We start from the raw sequence: 20,441 nt of genomic DNA on the forward strand, positions 1-20,441 counted from the left end.
CGAGGCTCAGACAACTGTACCTCCGACCTTCTCACGTTTCATGACGGAGACTCTTCAGGCAGCAGGGTCACGGACACGTTCTGCGGAGACCAGAACTGTAAGCATGACAGTCTTACAGTCTTTTTAAAAAATTCCATATACATCAAAAGCTGCCGAACCGATAGCATGAAAGTCCCATTTGTGTTGGTAAAGGTCATCATGAACAAAATCTAACAGAAAAAATCGAACGCGAATTACACAACCAACAGAGTAAAGTGAAGGTTTCGGGGTAAGCCTCTTTTCATAACAGTGTTCATTTGCAGATTTTAGTCTTGTTCATACCGCCTGGCAGTTCTTTTGCAGATGTTTCTTGACCAAATATGCTAAATGCTTTTGACATATTACCCACGGTGCAACACACTGCACATGCGCACTTCAAACCATAAACTACCTTTTAACCCATAAGCGCCACTTTCATTCTGTCCCAGCTGATGAGCTAGGCCGTCTGCACCTGTCCACCGCCAGTACGGGGAATCAGATGCACGTTGTGTACACCCGCGGTCATCTGGCAAACAATAGAACGGACTTCCATATCACCTTTACCACAAGAGACAACAGTGAGTATACCGCCCCTCAATGCCTCGAAGAGACAAATTTTAACTACAATTGACATCACTGTAGATATAGGACAGTACATAACCATGGTCAAATGTTATCTATCTATTGTATTCACATACATTTTGTGACTATCAACTTTGCTTATATATAGTCAAACCTTAGAATCCCTACGTAATACCGCACAAGTTTATAATCTCACCCCATAGTACATAGTCTCTTCTAGAGTCTGTTAGTTTCCTAGTATAGATTTCAAACTATACAAAAAGTGCGTTCTTGTATCATATACTGTTGTGGCTAATGATATTTCTCTGTAGCGCAAAAGGTCACTTTAATTAGTTTTTACTTAGATAATATGCCTTCCTGCAGAATGGGATAGAATCACAGACTTCAATGAAGAGTCTTTCGTCAAACAGACGGCACCAGTTTTTAACCACAGCACAGCGAAGGTAAATATAGAATCTGCTTTGTATGCATTATCACCTTCTAAACTGTTTATAATCGTGTATGTATATGTTCATGATGAGCCAATTTTGCTTCTGAGTCTAGGGTGGTGCTTAAAACCGATCGGTTCCTGTTAAACGCTCAAATAACAATTACTGATGAAGTCATGATTTACTTTTCTGCACTTTTTAGGGTTTCGTGCTGAGTGAGACTAGCATCAGGAATGGCGGAGTAGTTGTAGGTCCCTTAGACTGGGACTACGGCTACAAAACCTACAGCAGAACTGGTGGTAAGGAAATTATACACTTTTACTTGTCTGAACTTGAAAGTTCATTTGTACTTGTAGAAGTCTTTCTTGAACTGGTTGAACTGTAAAATCCAACACAAAATTTGGACTACTTTTTTGACAAACAGCACCAGTCTTTGTCAAGGAATGAACAATTCACTGCTGCCATGACGTCACGTTAGGCAGATTGAACTCGTGACTTCGTGAGCAGTGGATCATAGATTGCAGGAAGTCTATGGCGCCCACCGTCTCTGTTCAGGGATGGTTGTAAAGCGCACGAGAGAGAGAGAGAGAGAGAGAGAGGAGAGAGAGAGAGAGAAAGGGACTGTGTGCGTGTGTGCGTGTCTCAGTGTATGTATCTAGTGTGTGTGTGTGTGTGTGTGTGTGTGTGTGTGTGTGTGTGTGTGTGCGTGTGCGTGTGCGTGTGTATTTAGTATATTGTACCGGAAGTGCCTGGGAAACCAGTGCGGGGAAGGGGGTGAAGTCTGCTGTCTCTGATTGTTTTGTTGCCTCGCAGACATCCTGGAGCTGTACGTCACCATCCCAGACTGGGTTATCACCGACTCTGACCTGAATGCACACATCCCCAGGTGTTACTACACCTCCGACACGTCTACTGTGCTTTACGGTACAGTGCAGTTCATCGTGCCGGGAGACAGGTCAGCTTCTTATTTTAGTTCTAGATAATATAAGCTCTCTTTATTACTCGAATTCTCTATCGTCATACACTATGATATGATACATATGATATTTAAATGTGTGTACCTTTTCAGCCAATGGAAGCCGGAGGAATGGCCATGGATCCCGTTTAAAAGTTATGAAGAGCTGGAATTTAATAGAACTGACGGAGTTATAAAATACACATTTGATGATGTAAAGGTAAGGGAACTATATGTTCTTTATCGTAGAAACTTTGTAAACTTTACTCAGCCCATAGAATTCAAAGCATGTTCAGATATTTTGTTCTACAGACTCCGGACATAAACGTAGGTTTAATACCGATAATCATGACATAAAGGTGGCTGTTCTATTGATACCTTTTCGTGAAGCTGAAGTTAGATATTGCATTCTAACTTGCACTAGTAATAGTACCAAACTATAGCGGAAACTTACCATCGTATATTTTGTTGGCAAAAATACGTCTTTGATTTGAAAAAAATGGTTCGATGAAAAAAAATGGCAGCATATAAAAGTAAGTTTTAACTTGAACAAAACAGGTTACACCAACTCTATATGACAGTTCACACTGGCAAACCTAAGTGCTGAAGACCTTTTGCATTTTGTTAACAGGTTGGAGAGCACAATGCTGACCAGAACACCGTGGCATGCGAGACACCTTTGGGAACCCTGGTGACAAAACTCACAGTAACAGGTTAGAAAAGTTCTATCGAAGAATTGTCGAGCTTCCTTGTATGTAGTCTCTGCAAGACTTCTTAGTGGTAAACTATGGAGAAAAAACATGGTGAACATTTTCTCAGATCATTAGACCATGGATGATTGCTTGAGATACTGAAAACTAGATACTGCATTGAATGATAAGATATCAAAATGGTTGTTCTCCAGCCTGTTCAATCGGGCGGTTCGGGCGGTTCTGTGCGGAGCGCTGCCAGTGTTATAACGGAGCCTCATGCCACAGCTTCAACGGGGCGTGCAGGTGCGCCCCTGGCTGGAAGGAAAGGAACTGCACCACAGGTGAGTGCTGCATGGAAGGCTGGGAAAATGACAATATCATGCACATAATATTTCCCTTTAGTTAATTCTATATTAACATACGAAGTGACGTTGTGGATATGTTGTAGCTAACATTAATTTTTCTCATTTCTAAGTACACCCGGAAGTGCGCATCAGCCCTTCAACCAGCGAGCTGGCCGACTTGCGGTACGGACAGGAACTGCAGCTCACTTGCACGGCCTACAACTTTGACGTCATCAACATCACGTGGTCCTACGAGGGTGACGTTTCTGACGTCATACTGAATGTAACAAGCTCCAAAAAGTAAGTCTTCTATCGGGAGATTTTCTGCATATCCCTACCTTTTTACAATATGGAACTTAACACTTTGACTATTTTAGTCTAAAGGCTATCATGATGATTTAATATGGACTTACAAAAGGCGTAAGTCTACTTCATCGATGAATGCCGCTTTTTGCCCATTACTAAAGTCACATGTCCGAAAGATCTCCTGACATAAATTATTGTGGAAATATGTTGGGTATTGTTTCTTTTTTAGTGACTGTTGAATGAAACATTGTACTTTGAACATTAATTTTTTTGTTACATATGTATCTGTTTTCCGTACATGTACTTTATTTGCACAGTGTCATGAATCAATCTGCAGTAGAATGACTGTAGGGTAGTAGAAATGTTTTTTAAAAAATAAAGAAATACTTTTACATCGCGATCACTGAACGGCTTAACCGGCCACGTACCTTGCTCCTTGTGAATGTAAAGATCTCACATCTTTTCTTTCCTCCGTTTGCAGCTCTTCTTTTCTATACATCAAATCGTTATTGCCTGAGCACGAGGGTTACTTGACCTGTGCTGGCCATACCGACAATGGAACCCTGTACAGCGACACGGTGGAGATACTAATAGGTATATCTTTTTGATAGCGATAACTGTATCTGTGTTAAGCGTACCGTTACGTTTCTGCTATGACTGGCTAATAATGACAAGACGTAATACGAGGAACAATGCGATCAGAAACTGGTACCAGTAACCGGTCTTAACATTAGTAACGTAGACACAATTCACTCACTCACTCACTCACTCATTCACTCACTCACACGCTCGCTCGCTCACTCACGCTCGCTCGCTCGCTCGCTCACTCACTCACTCTCACTCACACGCTCGCTCACTCACTCACTCATTCACTCACTCACTCACCCACTCACTCATTTACTCATTCACCCAATCACTCACTCACGCACTCTCTCGCGCGCTCACTCACTAACTCACTCACTTATTCACTCACTCATTTATTCACCCACTCATTTATACACTTATTGATAGACTGTGTTGAATTGTTCCAGTTTGCGAGGACTGCGCCTGTCAGAGTGAGGGATGTCCGGGTAAGTAACTTTTACGAATTTCCTTTAGCATTCCAGTTTCAGAAAGGTCTTCATATTATATAGTAGTGATGGCTAGGATCGGAATCTACGATCTCAACTTTACACTGGTGAAACAGTCGACAATGGTCTAAACATCTCACCCTGAGGACAAGACTTTAATTTATGGGAGCTCGCAATTTGAGTCAACATCAAATGATCCTATTTTCACCTAAAATAGCCTTCCTGAATGAAACAAGTTGCCAGAAGTGTTTAACTTACGTTTTTCAGGACCGGACTCCCTCCTCCTGGCCATGAGCCTGTCAGCAGCCGGGTTGATTCTCCTCCTGCTCGGCGCCATCTTCCTGCTCCACAGGCACAACAACAGGCTGCGGGTCGGCAACATCGACGATCCGGAAGTCTTCCGACTTGGGCAGAATCTAAAGGTACTTTTTGTCCTAAATAGTGTGTGGGTGCTATAATTAACAAATCTTCCAGCTCGGACAGAACTTAAAGGTACGTTATTGATGTTTGAGTAATACCAGATGTCTATGTAGCCGGATTTGTTTATAACGTCATATCCCTATATGCCATATCATTAGCATCAACGCCAATCTTTAATCCTGACTACGTCGCTTCTATTGTTATGGTCAAATTGGCATCAACTCCGACTACAATCAGATGAGTAGTGGATGACAATCTCGTAAAAAATCTCATCATCAAGCTAAGATTGTCAACAAGGCTTTATCTAAGAAATGTGCCTAGATTATAGAATGTTAAACAACGCCAGCAATACGATCTGCAGATTAAAATGGTTATAAATAATCTTGTTGTCATCATGCCTTAGAATATTTGTAATTTGCACAGTAAAGTAGTAAAAACTTTCTCCAGGCCCTGATGCCGCTCACAGCAGGCTCCTCGTCAGGCAGTATCGACATGGAGCTGCTGAAGGAACGGGAGATCCACAGGAGCAGGCTGCAGGGCGGACAGCTTCTGGGAGAGGGCGCTTTTGGACATGTCGTCAAGGCAACGCTGACGCATCCTGAGAAAGATGATGTGGTGGTTGCTGTCAAAAAATTGAAAGGTAATTCAGCTATCACTAGTCAAGAATATCAGATAAAAACTTTCATACAATGCAACAGCTTAATTACTGTTAGTGCAATAATCCTGTAGACTCAATTCTATCAAATGAAAGAGAGAGTCGAGTTTGAAAGGGTACGTTAAAATCCACTCTATGTTTGAAAGAGTACGTTAAAATCCACTCTATCACTCAGTTTAACATTTTCCATTTAAATATCCAGACGATGACGACACTCAGACCAGACAGGCCCTTCTGAGGGAAACCTGCATCATGTTGTTGTGTGGTAACCATGACAACGTCATCGGGCTGAAAGGCATCTGTTTTAGAGACGGTCAGTAAATTCTTTTGACCAATAAACGTTTCTTCCCTGCATTCCTTTTTGATCTGTAGAAATGTGACGCCTTGAATGTATTGAGGTTAAGGTGGAACTTTACAATATGTGAATGTGTGATCACGTCGACCGATGATGATGATGATGAATACGTGAAAGACGGAGTTAAGTTAGTTAAACCCTTCCCGCGCCAAGGGCAGTGCCCATTTCTGGCGCATAGGGCGGTGCCCATCTCTGTTTCGTTAGCCCTGGGCCACACACAACGCAAACACTACAGCAGGGGGCTAGTCCACTGGTAGTGGTGTGTGTTCAACTACCATACTCTTTCCCGAATGCTGAGTGCTAAGCAGAGAAAGCAGCATGTACCATTTTTATAGTCTTTGGTATGACTCGGCCGGGGATCGAACTCACGACCTTCCGAATGCAAGGCGAACACTCTACCCACTAGGCCTTTGCACCGTGAAAGACGGAAGGGTCCATCAATACGTAATTTCGGTCGTGTGAACATTCCTGCCTGCTATGCGGCTTTTTAAAGCTTTGCTAATTGGTACTAACTTCTCAGAGTTCCTCGACGAGGGGGAAAATAACAATGATGATGATTCTAGTGACCTCTATCATCTGCCTTGACAAATGACCCGTGTTCATTGTGAGTGTATAAGAGCATTTTAAAAAGCAACTGAAAATAACCGTGCAAAAATATTGACTTGGCGGTACAGCCTAGGCCTTGTTATAGTTGCTTCTGCTCTATTTCCCTGCAGGTCCGCTCCAACTAGTGCTGGAATATGCCGAACACGGGAGTCTCCTGCACCTGCTGTGGACGTTACGTGCGGAGTCCAAACTCAACAGGACCGTTCTGGTCAACAAACGGCACATCTTCGAGAACATGATGGTGGAAGTGTGCTGCGGCCTGGAGCATCTGGCAAGCAGGAGGGTGAGGAACTTTATAAATCTGGTCTGCCATATCTTTTCTCTGCCTCCACATTCCAAACATTTAAAGCTTAAGGCGTGTACGATGTTCATGAGTCCCCGCTCTCGGTAAAGAATGATACTGACATACTACAGAGTACTCCAATGCCACAAAAATCTAACATCACCTTGACAAAGGCCAACTTTATCTTTGGACTTTCTTTTAAAGTTTTAGCTTTGTCACCAGCCGTTAAAGTAATTGATTCCTAAATTTGTCGAAGAAGTATAACGACTTAATTTTTGTGACCATTTCCAGCTGGTTCACCGAGACATCGCGGCCCGGAACATCCTGATCTGTGGGAAGGGAACCGCCAAGATCGCGGACTTCGGGCTGGCCCGGGACATGTACGCTGTGGGGTACCATCGGCAGGACGGGGTAGGTCGGACTTGGAAAAAAATCATGATTTAGAATCACTGTGGACAATGAGAATAAACGAAGGAAAATTAGATTGGAGTATCTGTCTCTGTTCATATACAGACCCCACAACATTGTAAAAGATGAATGAATCGTTTGGATAGAAATTAAAACAGCATGACGCTTGGGCTCTTTCAGGCGACTGGGATGCATTTTCTTTTTATTGTGTTTCTTTTGTATGTGCAGGCCTCATGACAATACAGAAAAAATATCATTCACCATTAGTTACAAACTGCCTTTGTGTCTCTCCAGGGTAAAGACCTCTTGCCGCTGAAGTGGATGGCGCCGGAGGGCCTGAAGAACGAGACTAGGTTCACACACAAGAGTGACGTGTGAGTATGATAGTACAGTGTATGGACAAATATCAGACTAGCCTGGTATCCAGACGTATTATAGCTCCGGGGTCTCTTTTGTCCGCTTCCCGAATACAGAGAGACTCGAGAGCTTCTAACACGGCTGAATACCAGGCTTATGTCAGAGCAAAGAAATACTGACGCTAGATTGTCAATATTTTATTCGCCAATTCTCTGTGTATGAATCAATCTTCGCTTTCTTTGCGGTTTTGTATTATACTAGATTGTTTTGGTCGTAAGTTGTGAGAAGACATAAAATATCTTAGTCGTGATTACCTTAAGCTGAAATGTGGAACCCAGATCCCCGAATCTATAGTGACATGGGTTTTTATTTTCCAGCTGGTCCTTTGGGGTTCTGTTGTGGGAAGTAGCGCAGCTGGGCCGCACGCCGTACCCTGGGATGGAAGGGGCAGACAGACTGTATGATGCTCTGCAAAACCACTTCAGACTCCCCAAGCCTCAGCTGTGCACAGAGGAAAGGTACGTCTGGGGTATTTTGGGAGGAGGGGGCCACTTACAATTGTGTAGCACTACTGTTTCGTTTAATAGAATAAAAGTTTGCGTTGACAGTAAAAAAGGACCTCAGCTTTGTACAGAAGAAAGGTATGTCTCTGATGTTTGTGAAGAGGAGTGGAAAGTGGTTAGTTACACCGTATGCTGATCAACTATTCCCTTACTAAAATGAAAGGTCTAGCAAAGTTTAAAAAAGACTGGTAGGTATTCACGTTCGGGTACTGTTGACCCACTCCTGTCCTTACATACTCGGATGCGTTGCTTGTAAAAAAGTGATCGGGTCGTTAGAATATTCCAGAAGGGTAACAAGTCGGAAAGTTCAAATTGGCAAAGGTCATGGGTTGGATAATGACTATCCTTCTGTTTCCTATTCCCGCCCAGATACCAGCTGATGCTGCAGTGCTGGAAGTTTAACGAGAAGACCAGGCCGGACGCCACGACTGTCAGACAGCAGCTGGAGGCGGATCCCAATGTGAGATTTTTTTGCTAAGGCATATGTATGATGGTTCGCGATATCGCTTGATGCCAGCCATAATTTTCCTATGTTTTTACGAAACCAATCATTGTTGTTATAAATCGTACTCTTTATTTATTTTCTCTTTTTTCATCAGGGCTTCTTCTACTTCAACGCACCTGTCGCAGCGATTGGGGCTCTGATCTCACCTGTGTGAGAGCTGTATGAAGTTGAGGACAAAGTTTTCCGTCTAAATAAGTCCCCAAAGTACTGAGTGGAAACAACTTTATATGGCTTCCGTCTGTCACTAATAATGCTGGCAAGGGTAAACACTTTATTTATATTGGCCCTGCAGCACTTTCTATGGTTATAAAAACAGTTCTGTATGAGAACTAAGGGTTCGACATGTCTGACCAAGGACTGAAATAGTTGTAACTTTGGACAAGGTACTGTGCAATAGTTTTATTGCTAATACTGTGTTATTTAATATACATGTACTACTTATACGTTGAATGATGTTTGCACAATTTTCATTAAAATTTTCGAGGTGTAATTTATGCACTATTTTTTGTTCATCTTGGTAATGATATGTTCATGTTGGTGATTATTTTCTAAAAGTCGCATTACCTAACCCTAACAGAAGTAGCAGCGATGTTTTACAAATCAGATGTGTCCTGGGAGGGTGCCGAAGAGTTAACGATGCAAAATTCTTGTCCACCTATATATGATCTTGAATCATGTTCTTTTAATGCATCACTGTTCTGAACCCCGACGGCCTGACCGGACTTCCCTTATTCAGAAAGCTCAGGACGCCAGACGGTTACTTTTACCTCCTTGTTCTCACACATTCCATGCCAGTAACGTGCCAACAATGCGACTTCGATTACCCCCATTCAGACCCTTCTGTTGAGACAAGCTGGCGGCATCGCGAGAACCCCCATGTAAACTCTCATGCATATGTGGCCAGATCAAGTACAGCGATGCCCCCCCCCCCTCATACACAACAACAGGCGCCCATGTTGACATAGTAGGTGGCGTATTGGATTACCCCATACAAAGCCTCATGTACACCCTGTGACGTCACGAGAACACCTGTAGGGATTCCCCTATGGTTCTCCCCGCCATTTCCTGGTGCTATTTTTGTCGTGAAAGCTTCTTAGTTACCATGGAGACATTCGTGTTACTACGGATACGTTCTTGTTGCCATGGAGACGTTCTTTTTTCTTGGATGCATCTGTGTAACCATGGATACGTCTGAGTTACTATGGATTTGTTTTGTTTGTTTGAACCGTCTGAGCTATCATGAAGGATTTATCGATTGAGCCAGGGAACTTTGTGGGATCGTGTGGAGTGTTTTGCCAGAGCTCATGGGTTAGAATTCTGTCATGCTACCGATCTTGTGCTCTTGGCAAAGCACTTTCCTCACTCTGTCCAATCATAAAATGGGTTGGGCAGGGAAAAGGCTGTGGGAGGAGAGGGTTGGGCTTCGCTTACCAATACCGACACTGTCCTAGCCCCAGTGGATAAAAACCCACTGCCCCTAGGACTTTAAAAAGACTACCTTTACTCACCTACCATACACGTACCAGGGACCTTTTATATGGTATGAATCCATGGAAGACATTATTAAAAGATTTCAAAAGCGTTGAGAGTCATTTTGATTAGTAAATGCCTGATTAACAAAGGTCTTCATTCACAACTAGGGAGTGCTTCTAAACTATTTTGGTAAGAAAGACAGTTGCTATTCAGGTATACGATCCAGCTATGTAGCTCTAGTGCAATAATCTTTGAAACATTTTGTCAGGGAAAATATCAACTTAGCTCGTAGAGCCGATGGATTTAGTTATGTTTTCACAAAACAGTAAATATATGTAGACATTGTCAGGGGCGACATACGGCCAAATTTGCCTTGTCAGGGGGAAACACATATGCCCCCCGGACAGGCTGGCACTATAATCAAAGAGCCTGCAGTTAATCATTAACCCAAGTTCAAACCTGAAGAAACAGACTGAAGTACCCCAAATCTGAATTCTTTATTTCCTGCTGGCGATTAACGGTGAACAGGTGGGTCTGTGCGTCTGTGTTCGCAGATTTCTCTCGTCTGATGTTGTATTATCTACATTGTTTAAGGCTCGCTCTGCAGCCAGGTATAATTATACTATATGGGTAGCGCTATCGTGTAGAGTAATGTGTTTTCTTGGTATAAATGTAAGTGGCGGTTGCCGTATCAAAAATACCACTGTAGGGAGTGGAATTGGTATTAAACTGCAGAACCGCTTACTGTTCTTCATTCTTTTCATGCATATGTATAACGCTAGTTCACCTTTATCCGCGGGGTAACCTTTATCCGTTGTATATAAAATCGGAGTATTTAGGGATATCAAGTCGATGACAGAGGTTTTAATTTGAAATATGCTCAGACTAGTGCAGTTTGAAACTATCGTCCGTCGACTTGATATCCCTATATACCAGGTTTTTGAAAGCAACGAATATAGGTTACCCTGCGGATAAAGGTGAACTAGCGTTATATGTATGCATGTACGAGTACGTAAATGTGTGTGTGTCTATCTGTGATTGTGTGTGTGCGTGTGTGTGTCTGTGTGTGTATGCGTGTGTGTGCTTGTGCGTGTGTGTGTCTGTGTGTGTATGCGTGTGCGTGCGTGTGTGTGTGTATGTATGTGTGTGTGTGTGCGCGCGAATCTTTATTTGTCTGAATGTGTATGACTGTGTATTTGCGACACTGTGTACATGTGTATGTGTGTGTTTGCCGTCCTGTATATTTTTGGGGTGTTAGTGTAAAATTCTGAAGACATTGCTGTTGTGTGTTTTCCCATACGGATAATTAGCGATTTAACCATAGTCTCGCAGAAGAAGACTATACCTTATCTAAGAGCGCTTAGGAGAATAACCTACGCAGATGATCCTTCCTGGTGTACTTCCCTATAGTTTCCTTACACATTAACAACATTGGCTCATGTAAGGCCAGTAAATTGCAGCGCGCGGTTTTCCTTTGTCTGCAGACCGCTTCAAACAAACATTGTAATATTAACTCACGGCTTGTGTACATACGGTGATTCCCCTCGCGTGTACCATAGAGGGTACGTATCCGTATAAACCAACAAGTCTGAAACGTGCCCAATTGTTGGTTCTGCATTTGTTCTGGTATCATTCGGAGTAACACACCAGCTTTTGTACATGTATGGATGGTATAAACGCCCTTCGGCGAAACATCTTAGTTTTTTTAAAAATCTGTATAGCCGGTATAACCACCCTTCGGCGTAACAGACCAGCTTCTGTGTCTATATCGTATGAATTGTGATATACTTGTACTTAAATACACAATTCAGCCTAAATGGCTGCGATATTTTACAGAATAGAATAAATCATTCTCATTCTCATGTGCAGCTACCTGGCCAGGACACCCCTCCTGTTCTCGGTACGTATTTAAACTGTTCCCGACATGACCATGAACCTGACCGTCCCTGTCGCCATCCTTGTCCAGCTCTGCCTGAACATCATCTACCCAGTACAAACTGGTGAGTCAAGTATAAGTCAACAGATGATAGCATGAAAGAACCCACCACACGTGTCGATAATAGCAGTGATCCTCTCTGTGTCATATGTTGACAACCCTCACAGTCTTATGGCCGCACATGGGACACGTACTACAGTATTGATGTTACTATGAACGGGTCTACAGATGTTAGCATTAAAGAACCCAACACACTTGTCAAAAGTAGCAGTGATCCTTTCTGTGTCATTGGTTGACAATCATCCCAGTCCTATGGACGCACATGGGTACTCTCCAAGTAGAGGTTGGTGGAAAAAAAGCGTGACATTTTCCTTTCATTCGTTTTTTTTTCGATCGGCCTTCCCACCAACGTTGGTGAGAAGGAACACACCGCATCTAAACACAAATTTAGAGCACGTAAATAATCACTTAAAAAACGGACGAATGAAAAAGGTCACGATTTTCCCCACCAACCTTGTTTGGAGAGTAGCATATAAGCACGTACATGTACTGCCGTATTGAGGTAACACGATCTCTGACTACAGACAGAAGTTACAGACCCTTGTGGTTTAGCTCCGCCAATTGTAAGGTGCTCGCAATTCAGCCCCTAGCTGTGAGGACAGGGTAGTAGGATAGCGAGAATCTGCCCAGCTAAAACTGGATTTTGGGTAAACCGTCAAACTATAACGTTGAAGAAATGTCCCTTATAGGCTAAGGATATATACTCCTTCAGGCAGAAGGTATTTCCTCCTTTAGGCAGAGGATATTTCGTCCTTTAGGCAGAGGATATTCCGTCCTTTAGGCAGAGGATATTCCGTCCTTTAGACACAGGATATTCCGTCCTTTAGACACAGGATATTCCGTCCTTTAGACACAGGATATTCCGTTTTTTTTAGGCAGAGGATATTTCCTCCTTTAAGCAGAGGATATTTCCTCCTTCAGACTGATCTTCCTTCAGGCTATTTAAACGACATACTTTCACAGTAAGGATGTTTCCTTCTTCACCCGCCTTTATAGGCAGATGCATGATTTTTCCTCCCTCAGGGTATACTCTCTTTTAGACTGAGGATATATCCTCTTTTGATGCAAATGATGTACGTGTTGTCAACTTGTTCAAAATGAAATACATTGCGGGAGACCAGTAAACATGATCAGTCCGCTACGAAGTGCTACGAATCATATATTCATACTTCTTGACATTAGCCTATTCTGGATGCACACATCATCTGAACGGAAAACGTGGCCAAATATGGAGCGTAACGGATGTGACGTCAGACCTCTGTGAGTGGGACATCAGTGCTGATCCAGACTGGATAATACTGGTAAATATGTGTCTACTAATTAATTTATTGTTGTTGTTTTTTGTTGTTGTTGTCGACTTTTAATGACGATGGCGTTCTGGCTTTCTGAATTTTCCCTCTCTTTACCAGGATCTTTCTGAGGCTGAAAAGCTAATGAAGCAGATTTATATCTATAAACACTAACTTACAATTAGTGCAAATGATATACAGATAACGTGTCTATACTCATCAATACTAGATCAATTTCGACACCTCCGGATTCCGGCGAGGCTCGGACAGCTGTTCCTCTGACGTTCTGACGTTTCATGACGGAGCCTCTCCAGGCAGCAGGGTCACGGACACGTTCTGCGGAGATGAGACTGGTACGTTTTACATGCGTCGTTTTTTATCTACTGCGGTAATTTTTGCCTACATGTTGGGTAAAATGCATCTTATGTGTCTTAAATACGGTTTCCCATAAATGTTATCCATCAATGAGATCCGACCAACAACCTGTCAGTGAGTAAAGCCAACATGATGCAAAGTCTTCGCCCCCCCCCCCCCCCCCCAAAAAAATATAGGGTGCGTCCACTGTTTAAAGTGCATAAGTACAATTTGGTTGCGGATGACTTGCAAGTGAACAAAATAAAATACATGAGGTGATTGAAAACATGTAAATATTCTAATTCTAACTACAAAGTTTAACTGATTGTATGTACATATAGAAAATCGAATACGATTAACGATTGTAAACCTACATTACTATTGCGAGTCTGACTTCTTCTTTAAAAACAGTTGAAAATAAAATGTCCCACATCTTCTAAGATAGATTGATTCGGTGATCTTAAGAAAGTGTGTCTTTTGTGTGTCTTTTTACAATGAAAAGTTACGTATGATTTCGGACAATCTTTGGAATAGTGTGTTTCTTTCAGCACCGAATCGGGGACATTCACAGCTGAAATGCGTTTTATTTTCCACTGTATTCGTCGTGCACTGCTTACATCACACGGTACATGCACAATTCACATATACTATATAAACTTCCGGTGCAATGGCCTAGTGGGGAGAGTGTTCGCCTTGTATTCGGTAGGTCGGGAGTTCGATCCCCGGCCGAGTCATACCAAAGACTTAAAAAATGGTACATGCTGCTTTCTCTGCTTAGCACTCAGCATTCGGGAAAGAGTATGGAAGTTGAACACACACTACTACCAGTGGACTAGCCCCCTGCTGTAGTGATTGCGTTGTGTGGCCCAAGGGCTAATGAAACGGAGATGGGCGCCTCCCTATGCGCTATCAGGCGCGGGAAGGACTTTAACTTAACTTTATATAAACTTATTTCTGATAGTCGTAGAAGAACCTTGCTACAACGAGTGAAAGAAATTCTAGCCAGGATCTAGAGTTAGCTGTTACTAGTTTTAGACTAGAGTAGACACTTGTGATATTGTATTTTACACTGTTTGAATCTTTTATGTTACCTGCAATTAGCCCACGGGCAAGAATTTGCAATAAACTTGAATTATTATAACTAAAAATGATTTTTAAAATTCTGCCCCCCCCCCAAAAAAAAACAGCTGACGCAGGCCGTCTGCACCTGTCCACCGCCAGTACGGGGAGTCAGATGTTCGTTGTGTACACCCGTGGGGCCGGGGTTCAGCAGGGAAAGGACTTCAATATTACATTTACCACGAGATACAACCGTGAGTATGACGCTCCTCAATGCCTCAACAAATTCAACTAAATTAAAAAAGGAAACATTTCTGTATCTATATAGCCAGTATAACCACCGTTCGGCGTAACACATCAGCTTCACAGGCACGCGGCGCGGCAGCAGCTGGTTATATTACACCAAACGACCCATCACACCTAACACCTTGCAAGCAGATGCATAATATTTCCTTCACATGGCATAGCTGAACAACCTACTGCTCTATTTATTTTCTCTCAAACGCATTCATAGAACATGCCGCACCCACCTGTAGAACCAATAACAAAGCTGCATCTGCTTGGGCCGTCTTACACGCGGAAGTTCTGCATCTGTTCCTGCGCCAGTAGACGAGAGGGTGGAGGAGGAGGGATTGCACACCCCTTCTTCACCTTATAAAGTCATGTGCAGGTCAGGCAAACAGGTTGCCAAACCCACCAGCAAGTGCCTGTTTGACTGCTCATCTGTCGAGATCGTCAGGAGAATTCATAGTGCATATGATAATTATCAAAGAAATTTATCGGTATCGCTGAAGGTAAATTTGTTAAGTCTTATCTACTTGAGCATAAAATGTTTCTCTCCCATTTCTGCAGGGCATGCCTCTTTCCCATTTCCGCCGGTCTTCAATGAAGAAACTTTCTTCCCACAATCGGAGTCAGTTTTTAACCACACCACAATCAAGGTAATTGAACAGGAATACAAGATAACTTGAAATCGCTTTCCTGGCCAATGCCTTGGTAACTTATCCACTACCTTCCCCGTGAAGTGTATATTAATTACATACAGCTTATAATAGTATAAACACCGTCACAAGTTTATAACTGCAGCAAAGCCACCAAAGAATAGCATTTTTTTTTAGATTAAAGAATGCAGCTGAGCAATTAACCAAGTTTGGGTCAGCTAAATTAGTTTATGGTCTTTTTAATTTGCTAAAAGTCAGAGCGCACTTCACAATTTTAATGTAAATATAGATGCAACTGGTAAGGCCATGTTATTTCGATTACACATTGATGACATCTACGCTCGTATCAATTTTTGTCCAAGGAAAACAATGAGACCATACTGAAAATCGTACAAAGCAGATACAAAATGATTATACATGTCTTAATTTGCAATCATAGTAAACGGATACCTATGTCCTACAATGCGAAAGACAATTCCAAAATCAAAGAAGAAGATGTGGAAGAAGAAACATGAAGAATCTGTTGTGCAGAATACCATGCTCGGTGTGCTCTGTCATTTGTTCAACGTTTCAGGCCACTTAGATCGTTTTTTTGCCATATTTTTTTGCCATATATATTTCTGTTTTTTGTACGGTGGCATTAGTTTACTGGTTCCTAGTGGATATGATCCATATAATCTAATCAGAATGAAGTTATCCATGCTTGGTGAGCCACTGCATGATGACCTCATGACGCGTTTTTACTTCGCCCGTTAGGATTTCGTGCAAATTGAGTATGGCTACACTGCCGGCGTATTAGATCCAAGTCTTTTACCATACGGCTACACAACCTACAGCAAAAACAGTGGTAAGCACATTAACGTTATTCATAGACATTATGTGTTACCTTGTGATTATCTTGACACTTCTCTGTATCCACACTAGTTTACTATTTTTTTCATTCGTACACGTCCGGGTGTAGCGTTCAGCAATTGAATTCCATTCATCGCCCGATGTATCTGTAAATGAATAGCACAGTAAATTGAAGGTAAATGTGTGTGCATTTGTGAGTGTGTGATTGTGTATGTGTGCGTGTGCGTCAGTGAGGTTGTGTGTTTAGCTCGCTCTCTCGCACTCTCGCTCTCTCGCTCTCCCCCCCCCCCCCCCTCTTTCGCTACCTCTCTCTCTCTCCCCCCTCTCTCTCCCTCTCTTTCGGTGTGTGCAACTGTGTGTTTGGCTGTTTGAGTGCGATGCATTGTTACATCGTCAGTGCTGCTTTGGCGTATGGGACGGAGACGGTGTCAAACCTACGTGAGTATACTAAGGGCGTTAATTCTTCCACTATATCGTCATGCAGATATCCTGGAGCTGTACGTCAACTTTCCAGACATCATAATACAGGACTCCGACATAGGCTCATTCACCTTCAGCTGTACCAAGGACTTCGATGGGTCTCCTGTACCTGACGGCGATGCGCGCATAATCGTACCTGGTGACAGGTCAGCTGCTTATTAGTTGTTTCTTCTAAAGCACTTCTTTATGTTATCAGTTAGTAGTCTGTGGCAACATTCTGGGTTTGCTTTACATCGTACACCGTGTTACTTCAAATTTTGCATATGCTTAAATCTACATATATTGTTACGTTATTATACTATATAACTAGTTGTCTTATACTTAGTTTGCCTTACATGTACCCGTTCACAAATGTTGTGCAATAAACTTTGACTTGACTTGACTCCAGGAGAAAGAAAGTGACATGTACACTTAAATTAAGAGTGACGTAAATCATCATCTCATCGTGCTGGTGTCACCTACGATACATGTTAAATTAGTAACATAAAGTACAAGGACTCAAGACTACATGCATTTAGTACCAAAACGACTGGTGAATTATCGACCACATGTATGCTCATTCTTCTGTGCATCCGTACAGTGGTTGGTCTCCGGATGACTGGCCATGGATCCCGTTTGAAAATTATGATCAACTGAATTTTGCAAGAACAGAAGGAGTTATGAAATACACGTTTCGGGATGTAAAGGTAAGTAAACTGCGTTCGCGCTTCGGATCAATAGCATAGAATGACTTGTTCCAAATTCATGAAACAATAGATTACTCTATTACAAGTACTCTTAATTTGTCCATTTGCACCGGCACCAAGGATATGTATGGTATAATGTTATTGGGCACATCAAGATTGACAAAAACACGAACTACGCAAGGAATACACGCACATATTCCCTCCCCTCACAAAACATACAAACCGCACATACCGATTCATACAAAGAGAGAGACATAGACATACAGACACACGCACACGAACATGTATTCACACGCAAACCCACACACTCACACCCATACAAAACACAAACGCAAACACACACACACACACACACACACACACACACACACACATACACGCGCGTAGACTCTACCAGGCTTCGTGGATCGGTGGTCTAATTGTAGAAATTGGACAGATAGAATCTATAGTACGCTAGGGGAGTTAGCCGGCCAGAAGAGTACGTTTCCTCGTGGTGAGGATAATGATTCTACCGATCCACGGAGCCTGGTAGAGGCTAACACGCGCGCGCGTAGACAACGAAAAGCTTGTACATTAACTTGTAATCTTATTTACAGGTGGGAGAGGAGAAGGCTGACCAGAACACCTTGCGATGTCGCGTATTCTTTGGAGATCTGATGATAAAACTCACAGTAACAGGTAGGAGTTGTGCTGGCGAGATATCATCTGGCTTCACGTGTGTGGGCTCCATCAGACATTAGCGGTAGAATTTGGTCCAATGTTGTCATTTAGACCCAGGTATAGCATGGGTTACCGAAAACTTCTGAAACGGGATGATAAGATACCAAGACATTCTCTGTTGTTCTCCAGCCTGCCCCATGGGGCGGTTCGGCCGGTTCTGTGCGGAGCGCTGCCAGTGTTATAACGGAGCCTCATGCCACAGCTTCAACGGGGCGTGCAGGTGCGCCCCTGGCTGGAGCGGAAGGAACTGCAACATAGGTGGGTATGGCATTGAAAACTGGAAAAACGAGTCCGCAAAAGTTTCATCACTTCGTTGCACACATTACGTTTAACTTTGTTTTATCATCCTACCCAATAGTGAGTTTAACACTAATGTTTCTTTTTTTGACAGTATACCCAGAAATACGCATCAGCCCGTCAACAAGAGAACTGACAGACTTGCGGTACGGGCAGGAACTGCAGCTCACCTGCACGGCCTACAACCTTGACGTCACTAACATCACGTGGTCCTTTCATGGTGACGTTTCTGGTGACCTACTGAATGTAACAACCTCCAACAAGTGAGCTTTTCTTCCGGGTATTTTCTGGCTTATCTTTTTTCACATTATGGAACTAAAACATTATAGTGATATGGACTTAAATTCATCAATGGATGACACACTTTACCCATTATGAATGTCACGTGTTCGTACCATCTTCTGGCAGAAATAATTGTGGAAATATGCCAGCTATTGTTCCTTGTAGTGACTTTTGAATGAAAAGTGGAACTACTTGTTGTAGAAATAATTTTAAGTAAACAAATGCTTTTACACTGTGATCACTGAACGGCTTTAATTAACCGACCACATACCTTGCTCTTCCTGAATGTAAAAATCTCACATCTTTTCTTTCCTCCGTTTACAGCTCTTCTGTTCTACACATCAACTCCCTGCTGCCTGAGCACGAGGGTAACGTGACATGCCTGGGTCGTACGGGCACTGGAGTAAAAAACGACACGGTTGAGATACGAATAGGTATAACGTTTGACATTGATATTGATAACTGTAATTGTTACGCGTTTTGTAAGTTTGTACAATAATTGCAGGACTAGCAATATGATAATCAGCAGGTCTGAACATGAAGGCAGGAATACAATCACTCACTGATCCACTCGTTCACTCATTTCCTCAATCAACCAATCAATCAATCAGTCAGTCAGTCAGTCAGTCAGTCAGTCAGTCAATCAATCAATCAATCTATTTCACTCAGACATTGTGTTGAATTGTTCCAGTTTGCGAGGACAACTATTACGGTGAGGTTTGTGACCAGGTGTGCAACTGTACCGAGGAGGAGACATGCGACAGGCACAAGGGCTGCGTCTGTCAGGGAGAGGGGTGTCCGGGTGAGGAAATTTCGGAGACCTTTCTTAACATTTAGGCTAAGATTATAGAAATGCCTTTTTTCTCTTCTTTGTACAGAAGCTGAAAGTTCAATGTGTGAGGATATTCAACCTGTTTCTTTGTACGGTTGAGAGGGACCATGAAAAATGGCTTAAACACTTTGTCGGAGCATGCAAGGATCTTAGTCTGATCTCTCACTCAAGCTCTTGGATGAAACAAGTTGCTGGATTAACACCATGTTCCCTGCATTGATTTGTTGTCATGCCGAGATACATTTGAAGATTATTGCCAAAAGTGCCAATGCTTGCGTTTTTCGGAACCAGTTACAGATTCCCTCCTCCTGGCCATGAGCCTGTCAGCAGCCGGGTTGGTTCTCCTCCTGCTCGGAGCCATTTTCCTGCTCCACAGGCACAACAACAGGCTGCGGGTCGGCAACATCGACGATCCGGAAGCCTTCCGCCTCGAGCAGAATTTAAAGGTACATTTTTGATGTTTGAGTAAGACCAAAGGTCTATATAACCAGATTAGGGCTGAGATAACGCCGTATCATCTAAAATCAACGCCAGTCTGTCGTCCTGGCCAGTCAATGTACTTGTTATGGTCTCCTTGCCAACACATTATAATAAAGGGTTAATGCCCCGGACCGAGGTGTATAGTGTGAGATA

General features: G+C 42.7%; 1 protein-coding gene across 1 annotated transcript in view; it reads left to right on the plus strand.

Annotated features, from left to right (window-relative positions):
• Positions 1–517: 517 nt before the first annotated feature.
• The window catches only part of LOC118421995 (fibroblast growth factor receptor 4-like), a 23,423-nt gene continuing 3,499 nt past the window's right edge, over positions 518–20,441 (plus strand). Inside the window, exons 1-12 of the mRNA XM_035829499.1 lie at positions 518–596; positions 964–1,043; positions 1,231–1,327; positions 1,842–1,983; positions 2,098–2,203; positions 2,615–2,696; positions 2,888–3,016; positions 3,151–3,319; positions 3,807–3,919; positions 4,357–4,395; positions 4,663–4,817; positions 5,263–5,455. Of these exons, the coding sequence (XP_035685392.1) occupies positions 518–596; positions 964–1,043; positions 1,231–1,327; positions 1,842–1,983; positions 2,098–2,203; positions 2,615–2,696; positions 2,888–3,016; positions 3,151–3,319; positions 3,807–3,919; positions 4,357–4,395; positions 4,663–4,817; positions 5,263–5,455 (1,384 nt within the window). The remainder of the gene's footprint in view (positions 597–963; positions 1,044–1,230; positions 1,328–1,841; positions 1,984–2,097; positions 2,204–2,614; positions 2,697–2,887; positions 3,017–3,150; positions 3,320–3,806; positions 3,920–4,356; positions 4,396–4,662; positions 4,818–5,262; positions 5,456–20,441) is intronic.

Source organism: Branchiostoma floridae, chromosome 8 (genome assembly GCF_000003815.2).
Source record: "Branchiostoma floridae strain S238N-H82 chromosome 8, Bfl_VNyyK, whole genome shotgun sequence".
NCBI lineage: Eukaryota > Metazoa > Chordata > Leptocardii > Amphioxiformes > Branchiostomatidae > Branchiostoma > Branchiostoma floridae.